This window comes from Tupaia chinensis, unplaced genomic scaffold (assembly GCF_000334495.1).
Source record: "Tupaia chinensis unplaced genomic scaffold, TupChi_1.0 Scaffold000023_1, whole genome shotgun sequence".
Lineage (NCBI taxonomy): Eukaryota > Metazoa > Chordata > Mammalia > Scandentia > Tupaiidae > Tupaia > Tupaia belangeri.
This window is the reverse complement of record NW_006159453.1, coordinates 4,612,937-4,631,739: the sequence shown is the minus strand read 5'-3', so window position 1 is coordinate 4,631,739 and position 18,803 is coordinate 4,612,937. Positions and strand designations below refer to the sequence as shown.

Sequence of the window (18,803 nt, the reverse complement as noted above, 5' to 3'; positions counted from 1 at the left end):
CACCTCATATTTGTTGAGAATTACCAAACTATTTGCTGAATTTAATTCATTTTTGCATGGGTACTTGGAAAAATGCAAAAGTGTATAAACAAACATGACAGCTGTGTTCAAAATGATTATGAAGAACTAATAGAAAACACATACAAAGTGATTAAACATGTTAAACCAAACAATTAACCAGACTTCCAAAGCTACTTTTTATTGTACGCTAATACAAAGTGATTAAACATATTAAACCAAACAAATAAACCAGACTTCCAAAGCTACTTTTTATTGTACTAAGACTGGGCAAATCTTGATCAATTGGAGGTTACCATAGGTAAATTTATTACAAAAAATTCCGAATTATTTTTTCCATCTGAAAATCATTAATCTGTGGCTGTATTTAACAAGCAAAACAAGTTCTGGTTGATTGTAACATAATATTGAAGAGTATTTGTGTGCAGTAGTCTGACTGTCCTGTGAGAACGCAACTATTATGAATAAAGATTGCATGCATTTTTATTAATGCTTTTTTAAAATTCAAAGCATTAATAAATAAGCAAAATGTGCTGCCTGGAACTCATTGTTTTTTTTTATAAAAAGAAGTTGACTTTCAGAGAAAGCTAGAAAGCAAACTGACAGGTCTGGGACTTGAACTGTGGTCGAACATGTGGGTAGCCCAGTGCCTTAACCAACATGCCACCCTAACAGAAGTTAAGTTGAGGAGATCAGGATCTGAAGTAACCCATAGGTCGTTTCTGAGCTGACATCAGATTTAACGTAGATGCAGAGTAGAGACTGAAGAACAAGTAGGTACTGAAAGCATGGACCCTTAATCAGTGTGCTTAAGGGGGCAGATGGTTGGCAAGTCTCCCTACTCATTATGGAGCTTCCAGAGGTAAAGTCATACCATATATTGCAGAAACAAAATCACTATGGGTCCCAGTAGGAAGGACATACTAAGTATTTTATCAGATAGTCTGATTTTAGAAAAGTTACTTATTAAAATTATCTACCTCTTATGAAATTACATTTTCTTCACTTAGCAAATGAGAAAATAGTTCTTGTGCCATTAGGTACTGATTTGATCAGACTGCCTGTAAAACCCTTGCACAGTAGAGCCAATAGATGGCGTGGTCATTAAGGTGTATGTGGGTATGGGTCCAAAATCCCAGGAGGAGAAAGGAGAAGGGATTGAGTGTAGCCATCCCACCAGTGGGTGATTTTTCATTTTCCCTGTCACTGTCTCTCTGGTGAGCATGTGTGCCCTATGACAAAAACTTTAAAATAACAAAACAAAGCAAAAACACTTTTGTAGTACTTGTATTAATAAATATCATTTATTCGTGATAGCATAATGAAGGAGTCTCTGGGATTTTATCCTACAAATAAGCAGCCTTTAAAAACCAGAGGTAGTCTAGGGTAAAATTTATAGAGGAATGAAAAATGTAGTAGAGTACAGGAGGCAGACACTTCCTTTAGGTGGGGGGCTTAGGATTTTCTTTTGAGGCACTGGCAGAGAACACTGAGATGATGCAATTGAATACCTGAAGTTTAAGAGCTAAGATCCTTGGGTCGAGCAGGTGGTGTTATAGTTTTATCAGTGGACTCCCACGTAGTTGACTACAGTTTAAGCCCTGAGAAGGGGAAGAATGGAGAAGGGGGAGAATGGAGGAGAAGGGACTGTGGTGTGTGTCCATACTCCCTGGGGGCCAATCTCCCCAGGGGGAGCTGTCTTGTTTTCTGTCTCTCTGTCTCTCGGGTGAGTGTATACACCCTATAGCAAAAATCTCAAAAAAAAGAAGATCCTTTCTTATCTGCCATTAACTGGGCCCTATACTCCGCCATCTTCTCAGTCAACTGTTTCAGATGTGTCTGATAACTCTTATCTTTCCATTTGCTCATTTTTCTTTTGGTTTCCTCCAGCATTTTGTTTGTAGCTTCTGTTTATTTAGCCTTCATGCATTCTACCAGGGAAGAAAAATAAGCAGAGAAATACAAAAATTTAAGTGTATGCATTCCTTTAGTCTTTCACCATTTTAGTTTCACTCTATGTTACTCAGAAAACCTCTTGTAATTTTTTAAATAGTAACCAGAAGACAGATGATCATGCATACCAATGAAGGAAAAACTACCATAAAACTAAGAATGATACTTGCTATTTTTTTTTCTACAATAATGACTCTAGATGGACTAATGATACAAACTAACATTTCTAGGCATTTCCAACTATTTAGAGTGTTTTCAGCTCTTCTCACCATCAATCTTTTCCCTTTTCTGTGAGTGACTGTTCATCCTCCAGAAATTCATCAGCCATGTCCTCTATGGACTGCAAGCATTTTTTCAACATTTCTTCTGCCTAATTGCACAGAAGAAGTTAGAGTTAAAAAATAGAGTAAGGTTAAAGCAAACTCTGCATTACATCTGTTAATTCAATTTACTTTGGCCACCCATGTAATGATTCATTTTATAGTTCATACACAATTGTAAATTTAGTAGGTTTAAAACCCAACTCTGGATCCCTCCCTCTAACCTGTCCTTTCCCCAATATCCCCGTTTTAGTAATTAGTAGCTTTTATTCAACATTCTGTATCCTTGATATATTCTTTCTCTCACTTATTTCATATACAATTATCAACTATTCATGTTAGCTTTATCTTCAGAATATCAGCAGAAGCCATCACTTGCACCTGTCCCACTTACATGCCCTAGTCAAAGATGCCACCACTTCTTGTCTGGAAGATGGCTACCTTTTTATGATTGATTTTTATAATTGATTCTTTTGCTTCTGCTCTCGTCTCCTACAGTCCATCTTCCTCAGTGGTCTGGTTCTGCTGTATTATTTTAAGAAAAAATCACATTCTCTCTTTTTTATTTTTTTGAGAGGTTTTTGCCATAGGGCACATATGATCACCAGAGAGAGAGAGACAGTGAGAGAGAAAGTGAGAAATCACCCCCAAGGGAGGATGGCCACACTGCAGTCTCTTCTTCTTTCTCCTCCTGGGATTTTGGGCACACATGCACATGCGCTCAGTGTGATTTTCAAGCCACTGGGCCCAGGACTCAAACCGCAGTGAGCCATGTCGGAGTCCACCAACATAACCATTACGCCATCTGCTGGTCCCCACAACATTCTCTTTCTAAAGCTTATTAATTTTTTAATGAGAATGAGAAAAAGAGAACACCCCTGACAGGTTGCTCTACCTCCAATTTCAGTCAGACTTGGATCATAGGCATATATCTGCCTGGCATACTCAGGAAGATCTCTAGACACGAATCGAGAACTTTTCCATGAGGGCTGTCCTTGTAGTGTGTTACATTTTACTACGGTGTCACTGGTTGGCCTCCACATCATTCTTAAACTTTTTATTGACTTTCCTACTCACCCAAATAAAGTTTAGATTTTTAAAAATGGCTTCCAAGGGACCAGCAGAAGGCATAATAGTTATGTTGCTGGACTCCCACATAGTTGACTGTGCTTCGAGTCCTGGCCCCACATGCTGGGCACATGTACACATGTGCCTAGAATCCCAAGAGGAGAATGGAGGAGAAGGGACTGTGGCATGCCATCCCCCATGAGGGGCCATTTCTTGCTTTCTGTCTCTTAGTCTCTCTTTCTGTCTCTCTGGCAAGTGCATACGCCCTATAGCAAAAATCTCTCTCTCTAAAAAAAAAAATAAGCCTTCCAAAGTCCTCCACTGTTTGACCTCTGACCACTCTTCAGATCTTGTCTTTTGCCAGCTCATCTTTTGCTCACTGCCTTCCAGCAATTAGCTTTAATGCTATTCCTAGAACATAAACCAATATATTCTTCCAGATCATTTCTGTTTGAACCGTTCTTCCCTTTGATGTCTAGTTGACTCACGTTCTAACTTCTGTGGAGATTCTGGTGAAGCTCTATGTTATTGGAGAGGCCTTCTCTAAGAACACATACATAAAATTGCTCTCTGTTTCCTTGTTTTCTATATCTGCACCCTACTTTTTCTTCAGAACACGTCTTGTCACTAAGACAGTGACGGCTGAAAGTCATCCTGATCTCTATTCTCCCATTGTACTTTATAAGAGAACCCTGATTTTGTTCCTCACTGGGCAAATGACAGATCATGATACAATATTGTATTTTCTTGTCAATATTGATTGTAGTTGGAGAGCCCATATGATTACATTCTGGCTAATAACATAATCAAAAGTGTGATATGGCACTACTTGGAAATCTCTTTAAAGGGAACTGACTCAGCCTTTCTATTCTTCTGTTTTTTCCTTCCTCGCTCTCTTTTTCCTACCTGTAAAGTGGAAATAAAGGCTGAAACTCTACAGCCAATTTGCAGAATAAATTGACCTTGAAGAGGGAGGCCATGTTCAAAGGTGTGCTAGCAGAACAAAGGAAGGGGCCTGGGACTGAGATGAATGTGGAGTTATCACAACAGCACTGGGCTTACACTTCTTGACTTCTTGTAGAAGGAAAGAACCTTTTCGGGACCAGACAGTGGCAGAGTGGTAGTGCAATGCTCTGTGAGGCTGATACACGTAAGGTTCTATGCTTGTGGACTGGGGGGTAGAATGCAGAGTGGGGCCTCTGCTGGGAGACCTGTCTCTTTCTTTCTTCTTCCTGTTAAATTCACTCATGGGAAAAATAAATCATTTTCAAGTCACCATTGTTTTTCATTTTAATTAATACATAGTCAAACAACTTAAACTAAGGAGACAGCATGTAATTGTTAAGTTTACAAATTCTGCTCCCTGGATTTGGATTCAAACTGTGCCACTCATCATTTTTGTGGTACTGTATAAGTCTGTCACTCTCTCAATAAGTGGATCTCTTATTGAATGAATCAGTAAATGGATGAATGAAAGGCACAGGCACTACATTCTAATCACAGTTTTATTTTCCTAGTTTTCTGTGAGGTTTGAAAGAGTCTTCTTAGCAAGAATCTCAAAATGTACCCAGAACTTAGCATACCTGTATCCCCTTTTTGGGTGTCTGGTAGTATTTTTTCTTTAGCTCTTGTTTCTTCTGAATAAAGAGATGGTAATCTTCTGGTTTAGAAAATTTTCCCTGCTTCACATCTTCTTCCAGAGGACCAAAAATATCCTGAAGTAAAACCTTGCAACAGTCTGATGATGCTTTCACATTCTTGTTACAGAAATAATCTCGCTTTGCTTCCAGCTGGTCCTGTGAAGTGAGCAAATAGCACAGGTAGTACAGTAAAGCCATGAAAAGATTGTTGGCCACTCATAAAATACTGGGAAGTTCTACTGCAGAGACTGTGGCATCTAAATAGAGCGACAATCTCCCCCTTTTTATGAGATCCTAGAATATCCCTGAAATGGGTAATTGTGGAAATTTATTTAATTCTATTTGTAATTTCCTGAAGCTTCTTTTCCCTGATTTTCCTACCTCACAGAATGCTATTTTCAAAGCATAGACATTCTTTCACATGAAACTTTTGTCTTTTCAAGTCTCTAATTTCAGGAATTGCTCAGAGCACAAACATCAGCGTCAAGCAGGATTGCTTGAATTTGTGTACCCACCATGTTGTGGTTTTGTGACACTCACCCTTTGCGAATTGAAGACTCTTTCTTTGTCAGTAGAAGTGTGTGTGGGGAGATAATACCTATCTCACAGATTGCTCGTTAGGATTATATGAGGTGATATAAAACATTAAGCCCAGTGACTTCTCTAGAAGTGTTCAGTAAAAGGTATATGATTAATCGGTACATTGTCTAGTGTGAGAATATTTTCTCAGTATAAGACTAACGAAAGTAATGACGATTATTTATACAAAGAAAGATCTGTATGTGGAAAGTCCAACAGAGCAGCACATTTATGTACATTAAATACCCAAGATAACTGAGATAGCAAGCTCTTTTTTCTTCCTTGGCTTGAAAGGATGCCAATTACCTGTGGCACCAGAACCTCTGAATACAACAATGTCTCACTTGTGAATTCCCACCTTGCTAGCCAGGGAAAGGAGGGTCACTTGTCTAGTGGCTATTTGCTGTGCAACAATCTTTTTAACTTGGAATAAGTCATATTCTAAGGACATTCTCACATAAAATTATTATGAGTAGTTTCACTTTCTTGGTTTTTTAATTTTTTTTCCCATTGGCTTGCATAAAATTCATTATTGGAATTATTCTTAAAAGAATGCAATCCCTACAAATTCTTAGCAGATAACATAAAACTAATGTGTCCTTTTTGTTAATTTAAAAATAAATAAATAAAATAGCAATTTATAAATGCAATCATACAATTTGCTTATTTGCTTAAAATATGATATCCAGAGGGAGAAACAGACAATGGATTTTCATGAAAAACTTGGCTGGTTATGGTGCCATTTTTTTTTAAATAGATCTAAGACTTGACATAAGTCTTTTCTTTCAATGATGATTACAAATATGTATACACAACTGTGTACTGTTGTTTTGTGATCTAAAAAGAGTTACTCTTCTCAAGAAGGGCCCATATTTTTTTCCCTCTCTTGACCTAGAACACCAAACATACCCCTAATTCCTTTCTAAATAAGTTGTCCACATCCTTGAAAGCGTTCTTTGTGAAGATTTCAATGGCCTCTCTCTCACAAGCCCTGTGCAAGTCCAGCAGCTCTTCAAGGGTTTCCGTGGGCAGCTGCACCTTCTGGCTCATCTGGTGGTCATAGTGGGCCATGGCCTTCTGCACTACAGCCAAGTTCTCGCCCGGAGCCATGAGCAAGGCTGTATTCTCCATGCAGGGTAGATACTCATTGTTGATGGTACTAACATAGGTCTGTACCAGGTTCTCTAGATCTACAAAAAGGAATTAAGAAAAGAATATCAATTATCATTTGGTGGGATAGAGTATTTTGTTTGCTTTTCAAGTAACTATCACAAATAATCATTTTAAGGACTTTTTTTGGGAAGAATAGTCATGGAACAATTTGTTAACCTCTAAGTCCAGAGGAAATTTAAGCTTCTCTTCCTTCTTCCTTCAGTCAAAAAGAAGGTGGTGAAATAAATAGGCCCAAATAAGAATATAATGAAACTGTGACATTAGGCTTAGGTCTTTTTTTATTTCTCTTTTTAAAAATTAGCTAGAGTTGTGAGCCCTCTCCAGAGAGAGACAGAGAGGGTGAGAGAAAAAGCACTCCCCAATGGGGCATGGTTATGCCATAATTCCTTCTTCTCTGTTTCTCCATCTTGTCAAATTTTGAGTATGCACACAGATGTGCTCACTGTGTTTTTAAGCTGCTGGGCCAGGATTCAAACCACCTTAATAAAATTAAGATCCCTTAATAAAATTAATAAAATACTGGGAAGTTCTAATGCAGAGAGTCTGGCATCTAAATAGGGCCACAATCTCCCCCTCTTTGTGAGATCCTAGAATATCCCTGAGAAGGGTAATTGTGGAAATTACCCTTAATTAATCCCAATTAAAGGATCTAGTTCCCTTAATTACTAGGTGATGGAGCCAGCCTATAAGTTTAGGTCTTTTCTTACCCTTCTTATTTCTGTGAATATTTCCTTTTTTCCCTTCCCTTCCTTTTTCTCTTCACTCCAAATTTATGTAAATGTACAAAGAGAAAACTAAGCTTCACGCCATCTCAGTGCTATAGGCCACTAGTCCTGTGTCTGGCCTAAGTAAATAGGTCTTTTAAAATATTTGCTTAAGATATAGGTAGGAAGTCCACCTCATTGGGACTTACTCAGCGATTTTCTGGTTGAGGCATTGAATGTCTCAGGTCCCAAGAAAATTCAATCTTGGGAAAATTGGAGTGGTTGAACATCCGTGTTAATAGTTCTTTGTGACTCAATCCCAGACCTTCTGTCCTTCTTCTGTAGTTTTAAGCACTATCTATCGGGTCGTCGGAGAAGTCATGATGTACTTTTGCATAGAGAAACATAGAAAAATATGTCATGACTTTTTCGATGACTCATTTATATGAATGACTCATTAATTTTATTTCCTGCTTTTACCTTCTTTTTAAGCTTTGGATTTGTATGCTTAGATTCCTATGTAGAATTCTGTACTATATATCAGGAAAAGTTTAATGTTAAATAATCTAAATGTAAACAACTTTATTCACTCTGAAAAACTATTCTTCCTCATGATATTACTATTTCCATAAATAAAACGTCTGCTGAAGCAGTTACTAAACTCAACACATTGGAGATAGGCTTGACACTTCCTTTCTTCTCATTTCTGCCATACACCCATATCCTTCATCACCGAGTGGATTTGACAATCAAAATGTATTTGGATCAGCCTCTGGGTTCAGCTTCAGGGCTGCGAAGTACTCTCCCAGCCAGGGCTCCCCTGCAGACCCTAGTGCCAGTCAGGTACACAAGTGTCTCCTTCTTATTCTACTCTGTACCTTCTAACTTTTCTCTATTTTTTTTAAAAACAAACAAAAAAATAAAACAAAACAACTTTTTTGCCTTGTTTGTGCCTTTCTCAGGTTAATTGATCTCTACTTCCTTCACTTTGGATAGAAAGCCTCCAGCATCCTCCACCTCTGTCTGGGTTTTCCATTTTTAACACAATTTCTTTTTCTTTTTGGAGAGATTTTCACTATAGGGCATGTGTGCTCGCCGGACAGACAGAGAGAGACATAGAGACAGAAAGTGAGAAATCACCCCCCAGGGGGAATGGTCACGCTGCAATCCCTTCTCCTCCATTCTCCTCTCGGGATCTTGAGTACGCATGCACACACGCCCGGCATGAGTTTTAAGCCACCGGGTCCGGGACGCGAACCGCAGTCGACTATGTGGGAGTCCAGCGACATAGCCATTACTCTAACTGCTGGTTCCCAACACAATTTTTTTTCTCTTTTTAATTTTTTCCTCTCTTTTTCTTGTAATATTTTCCTTTCTTTTTCTTTGCTTTCTCTTCCTCTATTTCCTACTCTTTTTCTTTTACCTTATGCTCCTTTTTACTGCTCAGCCCTTACCCACTGACTAGAGATTATTAGGTGCATAGTAGATAAATTCTAACATTGTGAGTGTTCTTTGTACCTCACTGTAGTGGGTGCAAAAATAGTGACATTCTCTTTATGAATCCAATTGTAAAAATCCTGTCTTTTCCACACTGGAGAACACAGTAGAAGAGAAAAAATAGCAATGAATTATTTCACAGTAAAGAAGCGCATCAGTCACAGTTTCACAATCCTTCTCTAACAAGTTAAACAGAAGTGAATACCTTACCAAATGACTACGAATTGGAAGAGCCTCAAGGATGAGAGAATCAAGTAATGTATTTCCAGCAAGGGAACACTGTAGCTTGTCTCCACATAGGGAACTATTAGAGGATATTACCAAAGTGTTAACTGTGCCTCAGATAAGGGACTGATAATCAGAATACACAGGGAACTCAAGTGGCTTACCCAGAACAAAAAGATTAACCCAATTAAAAGATGGGAAAATGAGCTGAATAAACAACTCTCTAAGGAAGACATACGAACGGCCAAAAAGCATATGAAGAAATGTTCAACATCCCTCATCATAAGGGAGATCAAAACCACAATGAGATACCACCTAACCCCAGTCAGAATGGTGAAGATTAAAAAAAAAAAAAAGATAAGTGTTGGTGAGAATGTAAATTGGTCCAGCCACTGTGGAGAACAATATGGAGATTCCTCAAAGACCTTCAAATAGAACTACCATATGATCTAGCAGTTCCACTCCTGGGAATCTACCCAAAGGACAGGATAACACTCAGTTGGAAAAGTCGTGCACATCTATATTCATTGCAGCCTTATTCATGATTGCTAAGACATGGAGCCAACTTAAATGTCCACAAACAGATGAATGGATTGAAAAAGGATGGCACATATACTCCATGGAATACTATTCAGCCATAAAAAACAACAAGGCCCTGTAATTTGATAGAAAGTGGATGAATATGGAAGATCTGTTGCTGTATGAAGCAAGTCAGGCTACGAAAGAGAGACATTGCATGTCTCCCCTTAACATATACTGGTTGTCAGCACTCTGTGACAGAGACTAAAAGACTGAAGGACATCCAAGCATTAAAAGTTGTTATGGACACTAGAACCAAAGTGGAAAGAGTGGGGAGGGGACGAGCATAGGAAAGGAAATTTGGGGGAAAAATGGAGAGGTAAGGCATTTGTGGGACATGGATATGATGTATTATTTGTTGATAAGGACGTGCGTATGTTCTCAACTGGGCTGGATTGAGGTGTGTGTAAAGTATCTTTAAAATCTAAATGATGTAGAGTGATGAAATGTATAAGTAATAATTAAAATTAATAAATAAAAATATATAGTTGGATCTTTTTTTTTTTTTTGGAGAGGTTTTCGCTATAGGGTGCATGCGCTCGCCAGACAGACAGAGAGAGACAGAGAGAGAAAGCGAGAAATCACCCCCCAGGGGGGATGGCCACACTGCAATCCCTTCTCTTTCATTCTCCTCTCGGGATCTTGGGCATGCACACACACGCACCCGGCGTGAGTTTTAAGCCACTGGGTCTGGGATGCGAACCGCGGTCGACTACATGGGAATCCAGCAGCATAGCCATTACGCTAACTGCTGGTTCCTGAATCTTGTCCATTTTGACCATGCCCAATGCCACACTGTCTTATCTTGACCTAACTCCCACTTATTGCTAAACAGTTTGCAAATAACATCCATCTCATTCTCTCTCTTACAGCATTCTGATACATTTTTTACAAAATATACAGAAAGATAGTTGTAAATATAAATTAGATAACTTGAGCTCATTACCAAAAAAAAAAATCCTTTAAGATCCTCCCAAAAGCTTAGAACATCTAACTCTAAACTCCTTGAAGTCATCTGTTGCTCTTCGAAGGTTTGACCTTCGCATATGTCTCGAATTATGTACTATTGTGCTAATGACCTGTATTTCTTCTATTTTCTTGAAGTTGCAAAGTTGTTTTTTTTTTTTTTTTTTCCCCCTGTCTCAGGCCTTCTCTCATGACATTATCTCTATCTATAAAGTAATCTCCTCCTGTTCTCCAGGTTAACTTTTACCCACTTTTACGTTCTCCTTTTACATGTGACTTTAACAGGCAAATATTCTCTATTTCCCAGTCTAAATTATAGTATATTCCATCTGTCTAGATAGCTTATTCTCTCATAGCAGTCTATTATTCTATTATTTTGATTTATTATGTTAATCATTATTTACCATTAGGTATGTGTTTTACTTAAAAAAAAAAAAAAGCTTTTGTTTCCATTATGCTGTTGGAATGGGGAGATAAATCACATTTTAAAAAATCCATTATAACACCCAGCAGTTGGCACTGCATTAGGTATTAGTATTCCCTACATACTTTTAGATTGGTGAAGAATAGAATTGTACTACAATCAATTGCAAAGTCTCACTTATGAATGCTATTTTATTTTTTTTCTGACTTTGTTGGTCTGTATGTATCTCTCTGAAGGCTATTTCATAAATGGGGAGCTGAAAGTTGGTTGAGAGGGTTACTATAGCAGAACTAGATTCTAACTTTCTTATTTTCTTGCTGTTGTGAATATGAGATATTAGAAGTAGTGTTAATTCCCATATAAAGTTCATATTGTGATCCCTGTGTTGTGTTTTCCTGAGCATCTTTAGTCTACATATTTGTCAACAGTGACCCCTTTGCCTCCCTCTTTTATCCTTGGAAATGGGTGGAAGAAAAGTCCATGTAAAAGGCGAAGGGAGATAGCAACTCACAGGGCCCGTTGACAATGATGCCATCTGACACCGTTTTGGCACTGGATTGGCTGAGGATGTAGGAACGGAATTCTGCAACTTGTTCTATAAAATCACGCTCCAGATCTTTGTCGTTTTGCTTATCCAGGTGTTTAAGGTGTTTCTTCAAAGCAGGCGGGTCAAATACAAAGCACTTCCTTATTGGGAAGAACTTTCGGATGCACAGTCGAAGCTCATTAGAGCTTAAACTTTTTTGATCAGTACCTACAGGAATGAAAATTGGAGTTAGTACAACTTTAAACTAACTCCAAATATAGGATCCTTCATCTTTGTACTTTTCAAAAAGCCTGTGTAAGGAAAACTAATAATGAATGAAGAATAAGCAAAAATTAAAGGGATAGAAGGGAAAAGGTCTCTAAGAAGAGGTAGGTCATACAATTTAAAATAGGATCTTACTGATATAGCCCTGTAATGATGGAACAGTCAGAAAATATAATTACTAAATTATAGTCTTATAATCATTGTCACCTATACAGAAAAGGTAATTCTAATGTTGTTTGCTATTTGTTACCCAACCAACCATCATCCCAGTAACCTTGTTTTAGCTTCAGTGCCCGCTCCAGGAGCTCATCTGCAGTGATGGGTTGTCCATCTGCTTGTAGGTCCAATGTGAAATCTCTCAGAGTCCACACGAAAACTGGAAAGCAGCTCACAAAGTCAGCTGAGTCTTCTACCTCTTTATTATCAGGCGAAGATTTTGTCTTGATTTAATTTGACAGTTCTGTCACAAAGCTGAGAGACTAAATTAAGAAAACTACAAAAAAAAGGGCAACTTCTTTTTTTGGCTGTTTTATTTCAGTGCATACCTAAAATAGTTTTCTTTTTATTATCTCATTCTCTCATTCAAAAACATTCACTGACAATTTATCCACTTGGGACCAGCAGTTAGCGTAATGGCTATGTCGCTGGACTCCCATGTAGTTGATCGCGATCTGAGTCCCAGACCCAGTGGCTTAAACTCACACTGGGCGCGTGTGCGTGTGTGCCCAAGATCCCGAGAGGAGAATGGAGGAGAAGGAATTGCGATGTGGCCATTCCCTCTGGGGGGTGATTTTTTCTTTCTGTCTCTCTGTCTTTCTCTGGTTTTGCCCACACGAAAACTGGAAAGCAGCTCACAAAATCAGCTGAGTCTTCTACCTCTTTATTATCAGGCGAAGATTTTGTCTTGATTTGATTTGACAGTTCTGTCACAAAGCTGAGAGGCTAAATTAAGAAAACTACCAAAAAAAAAGGCCACTTCTTTTTTTGGCTGTTTTATTTCAGTGCATACCTAAAATCGTTTTCTTTTTATTATCTCATTCTCTCATTCAAAAACATTTACTGACAATTTATCCACTTCGGACCAGCAGTTAGCGTAATGGCTATGTCGCTGGACTGCCCTGTAGTTGATCGGGATCTGAGGACCCAGTGGCTTAAACTCACACTGGGCGCGTGTGCGTGTGTGCCCAAGATCCCGAGAGGAGAATGGAGGAGAAGGAATTGCGATGTGGCCATTCCCTCTGGGGGGTGATTTTTTCTTTCTGTCTCTCTGTCTTTCTCTGGTTTTGCCCTATAGCAAAAAACCTCTCCAAAAAAAAAAAAAGAATTTATCCACTCACAGACACTTATTGAGCACTTAATATGAACTATGCCCTGTCTTACAGACTAAAAAATATTACAATGAATGAGATATTACCATCACAGAGATTACATGTTACATGCTAGTGAGGGATACAAATAATTACGAAGTAAACAAAAATATAATGAAATCTCAGCTATTGATAACAAATGCCCTGAAGGATACTAAACTAAGTAAAAGAGTAGAGATAACTCTCTGCAGGTAATACTGGTTTATGTAGCTGTACTGGTAACTTCTCTCTGAGGCTGTAGTATGTCCAACATATATCAAGAAGTCCAGTGTGATGGGGAAAAAGTCCTAAAAGAAATAGTCTTCAGAGCAAGCAGGCAGCATAGTAGTTAAGGCACTGGATCCCACATGGCTGACTGTGTGGTTCAAGTCTTAGACCCAGAGGCTTGAAAAACACAGTGTGTGTGTGTGTGTGTGTGTGTGTGTGTGTGTGTACCCAAAATCCCAAGAGGAGAATGGAGGAGAAGGGACTGTTGCATGGCTGTCCCTCTCTAGGAGCGATTTCTCACTTTAACTCTTTATATCTCTGTCTCTTTTTGGTGAGTGCATGCATCCTATAGCAAAAGAAAAAAAAGGAAAAGGATCCAGGGCCTATAAGCTCCATTTACTAAGTAAAAAGTTTCAAACTTATTTAAACTTAGCCATTGGTGGGTTTTGAGTGAAGGTAGGATATAATATGGTATTTAAAAAATATATACTAACTGGCACTGCATTTGTGAAAGTCAGAGACAACAGTGAGGCAGTTGAGATAACTAAGATGAGAGTCATGGTCACACAGGATGTAGTGAGAATTTTTCAGTCTACAAAAATAACTTTTAGAGTGAAGGTGTAAGGATTTGTTGAATAAGAATTTCTAGAATATGAGGAAATGAATCTTCAAGGACCATTCCTTGTTTTTTCTTTTTATCTGAATACTTTTGTGAATATTGTTAAGAGTTTATTGTGATGGGAAAGACAGGAGATAGTTTTATCCAGGAAAAGTAGAAGTTTTGATTTTTTACATTTTAAGTTTGAGATAGTTCTTACACATCTAACCAGAGATGTTGCATCAGCAACTAGATACAAAAGCTTGAACTTGGTTATGATTGGAAATGCCAATTTGATGGTGATAGACATGTAGTTACTTCTGAAAGCCTGGAGGGAGGATGAGATCACCTAGGGATTCAGAACAGAGATAAAAGGGAAGATGCTCAAGAATTCAATAATTATAATATTACAGAGACCAAGAAGCTATAGAGGGTACAACAAAGAAAAGGTGGAAAATTAGAAAACTGTGGTATTCTAAACACAAGAACTAAGTGTTTCAGAAAGGAGGGAGAGAGAAAGCTTGATGAATGGTGCTCAGCGATCTGATAAGATGAGAACTCCCATTAGATATAGGAAGGTGGGACCAGATCCAGAGCCATGTGGATAAGGCTGCCTTATCTCAGATGACCACCCATAGTTCAAGTTCCAGACCTGGTATCTTGAGAAACAAGCTAGATGTGTGTGTATGCCCATAATCTCAAAAGGAGTGAGAGATGGAGAGGAGATTGTAGGGTGACTGTTCCCTAGGGGGTGTGCTTTTTCCTCTCCTCTCTTTCTTCTCCCTGGCAAGTATGTGCATGTGCCCTCCTGCAAAAACAACAACAACAACAAAAAAAAAGCATTGTGAAGGGACCCTGATGAAAGATAATTCAGTGTGATGTGCAATGCTTACAACTAAGCTTTTGGAAATGACGTTGATGATCATCAGATTAGGTGGTGCAGCAGGACAGAAAATAAAGATATGAAGGCATGATAGAACTGAGAGATCAGAGTGTTAGATGAGTGTCTATTGATTATTAGTCTTTAAAAACACATCAGGAGTCAAAGACTTTAACAATTGAGGTGCCTTTACTGAGAGGTCGGTAGATGACTACGACAAAAATAATAGTATTGTGAAGGCATGGCCTCAGAGAAAGTTCTCTTTCTTGGCAGAGGAATGAGAAAGTGTTCATAAACTATAATAAGGAAGGAGGAAAGATACCTAATTCATGTCTGGGACCTATGACGTGCAAGATATAAAATTTTTAAAAAAATCACTACGTAAGTCTGCTTCAGAGCTCCGTGGAGGAAATAATGTCTACAGCATATAGCTAGGTGTCAATTAGATGATAACATTTAGAGAAAATGAGACGGATGTAGAGATTTGCTGAAGTGAGAACATGAGTTCTGAAGGACAAGAGGGTTTGACAGGGATGGGAGATTAAATAAAACAGGGGATGTAATTCTTGTTCAGCTGATTCTAAGGACAAATGTGACTGGGAGGATTGAACTTCTGGTAATTATAGAGATAAACTGGAATGTTGAGCATGATGGGACTCATTAAGGAGGGGATTTACCACTTCGTCAGTACTTGCCCACCTCTGTAACTGCTGAAGAATGAAACTGTTATTTCCTAGGTTTAGTGCTATTCTAGACCACAGAGAAGGATACTGCAGTTTGTCCAGGGCCTGCTGGTTGATGGTTGTCAGAGTATTGTATACAATTGTGCTGCTCAGAAGGATTGCCAAGGCAAAGATCCAGGAGTCATTCTCGTTGTCACCCTAGAAGTCAGTGTAGAAGTCAAACTGAAGAGCAAGAGAATGTGCCTTCCATACAAATAGGCAAAAACATGAGCCCTGGCTTGTTTTTCATTAGCTGTGGATACTTAGGTAAGTCACTCTCTTATGCTATTGTTTTTTCTCATCTGTGCAATGAATTTATACATACTCAATACATAATTTAATATAGTTTAAATAAAGCATTATTTATAAATGTATATATGAGAATATGAAGCACATAAGAATTTGATAATAATAGCTATTTTAAAAAGAATTAGTTTACTTTACTTTTATTTATTTATGTATTATTTATTTCTTAAAATTTGACCAGAGAGGGACAGAATAAGAGAGAGAAGGAAAGTGAGAAAGTAAGCTACTAAGTCCGGGACTCAAACCACTGTCAGAAATGTGGGAGTCCAGTGCCTTTAGTCACCATGCCACCTGCTGGCCCCAATAATAGCTATTTTGATCAGCTGCTAAAATTTAAACATGTATTTTGAACTTAGTTTATGACCCTATTCCATTCCCATGATATGTAATGATAAGAAACTTTTTAGACAGTAGTTAAAATAAAATAAACTCTTTTGCTAGTTTTCTCGATCCCAAATTGGTTGAGTGGAAATATTTGATCCCTAATGAACAAAGATGTTATCATTAGATTTTACACCTTGCCTATTTGTAGTGTTCTGTGGATATGAGCTTTCTTACTGTCTTTCTGGATCCCCACTGTGAAAAGACAGACATGTTTGTAAAATGAATAGTGAGGTTTAGAGCCACCTTCATTAAATTCACCAAATGTTTTGCTATAATATGGTAGATAAATGTCTGAAAAAGTCATTAGTCTTTTTTTGCAGGTTGGACCATAATTAGTTAAACTTACTGACCACTCTCATTGTTATACCAAATAAATTTAAAGAGTAATACATTGGGCCAGCTGCTGGTTGAAGTGGCTAGATCCCACATGGCTGATTGCATGGTTCAAGTCCCAGAACCAGCAGTTTAGAAAACAGGTCAGGTGTGTGTCCAAAATCCTGAGAGAATGGAAGAGGAAAACAGGTCAGGTGTGTATCCAAAATCCTGAGAGAATGGAAGAGAGGGAATTATGACATGACCATCTCCTGCAAGGGGTTCTTTCTCTCTTTCTCTCTCTCTCTCATAAGCACATATACCTTATGGAAAATTAAAAATAAAAGTATATCAATTAGAAGCATAAATCAAGAAGTGTTAGTGATAGTTCAAGAAAGGCTATTGATCTGACATAAGTAGAATTTAAGAGATTTACTTTTTACCTTCTCTGTATCTCCAAAGCCCTCAGTATCAAGCAGAACCAGGGTGTGGTCTGGCTTCTTGGGATGAGGCATACACCACATCCAGATTCCCTTGGTGTGAGACTGCGTTGTGTGTCCCAAAGAGAAGCCTGCAAAGGAGAGTGAGGATACACGGGGAAGGAGATTAAATAGCTGATGCTTTTGAAAATTGAGAAAAAAGTTAACATAAGCAAAGTTAAAGAGATAAAAGAAACTACAGTGAGTATTGATCTTAATTACAATAATATTAATAGAATAAGGAAATTAATCAATATAAACATTTAAGTTTATCTCAAAGTTTAATGGAGACTTGCTGTTACTACATAAACTTTTCAGAAAATATTTTGTAATCTATTATTACATAAGTTGATTTTCCTTATTAATACCTTATTCCTTTCAGAAAGGCATTTTGTACTTTTCTTTTTTTATTGAAAGAATTATTTTTATTTTATTTATTTTAGTTTGATCAGAGAGAAACAGAGAGAGAGAGAGAGAGAGAGAGAGAGAAAGAGAGAAAGCAAGCCGCCAGGGACTGGAACCATGGTTGGTCATGTGGGAGTCCAGTGCCCTTAACCACCATGCCTCCTGCCAGCCCTGCACTTTATACTTTTTGAGGGGCAAGTCAAAATAAAGTAGAGTGAGTTGACTAACCCTCCAGAGTGACCCTAAGGAGCCCACTGGTGGATAGAAAGTTAGTTTTATTGTTCATTCCTTCCTCCAACCTTCTCCCCTCATACCCCCCTCCTGGATGCCAACAGTGGGTGCACAGAAGGGGACTATCCAAGATCTGCTGCTGCCCCTCACCCTCTTTTTTTTTTTCCCCGCCAGCCGGTTCATCAGGTGGGATTTGCCTGTGCGGGAGGAGCCCGCAATAGCCACCACCACGACAGGCTGTGTAATAGCGGACAGGATGTTCAGAGCGTCCTGATTGGCCACCAGCTGCCCTTCAGTGTTCTCAATGAGACACACTGGGCCCCGTGTGAAGATTTCTGAGGCCATCTCTAGGGTGTTTCTTTATCTGCAAGGGAAAAGTTAGAATGGGAAATAATTTCAGTCAGTTACCTACCTGAACTGACTTTATAGTATCAACTCTTTTTTTTTTCTTTTTTTCTTTCTTTCTTTCTTTTTTTTTTTTGTTTCTTTGTTTTCTCTCCTTGAACTTTGTTCCATGATCATTTAAAAAAAGCCTTGTGGCCCTTTAAGGCTGTCATATAGACTGGTCCACTGGTTCTTAAAAATCATTGTTTTCACACTGCAGATCCCCAAAACACCATTCCTGGTAACTACAAGGTGACTTCTGTGCCGCATCAGCTGATAATCATCCCTGCGTACCAGAACTGCTTTCCTGAAACTGTATTCCCTGGAGACTCACCTACACTTGTGGATCTGCAGGAGACCCTCCCTTAATCCAATCCTGAATAGAATATATGCTCCCTATTGCCAAAAACTTTATGAGCTGATGGTTGGAACTCGTGGCCTCTCTCCCTTTACTTGTATGTATCACTTTTTCAGTAACTCTTCTGGAAGACAACTGTATATAGCAGGGATATTGTAATGGGAGAGTGAGACAGGGCAGAGGGACAAACATAGGAAAAAAAATAAAAAAAAA

At 38.4% G+C, this 18,803-nt stretch overlaps 1 protein-coding gene and 1 long non-coding RNA gene across 2 annotated transcripts in view; both read right to left on the bottom strand.

The window, feature by feature from the left end:
• Positions 1-255: 255 nt before the first annotated feature.
• LOC102502568 (guanylate-binding protein 2-like) lies at positions 256-17,297 on the bottom strand. Its single transcript, XM_027770614.1, is given in 8 exon segments — positions 256-1,949; positions 2,241-2,341; positions 4,943-5,155; positions 6,488-6,768; positions 11,658-11,900; positions 12,232-12,428; positions 15,781-15,890; positions 17,177-17,297. Coding segments are annotated over 7 exon segments (1,224 nt in total). The 5' UTR covers positions 17,258-17,297; the 3' UTR covers positions 256-1,949; positions 2,241-2,242.
• Positions 17,298-18,013: 716 nt separating this feature from the next.
• The window catches only part of LOC114007249 (uncharacterized), a 17,924-nt gene continuing 17,134 nt past the window's right edge, over positions 18,014-18,803 (bottom strand). The window contains exon 3 of the long non-coding RNA XR_003548882.1: positions 18,014-18,212. This is a non-coding gene — a long non-coding RNA (uncharacterized LOC114007249). The remainder of the gene's footprint in view (positions 18,213-18,803) is intronic.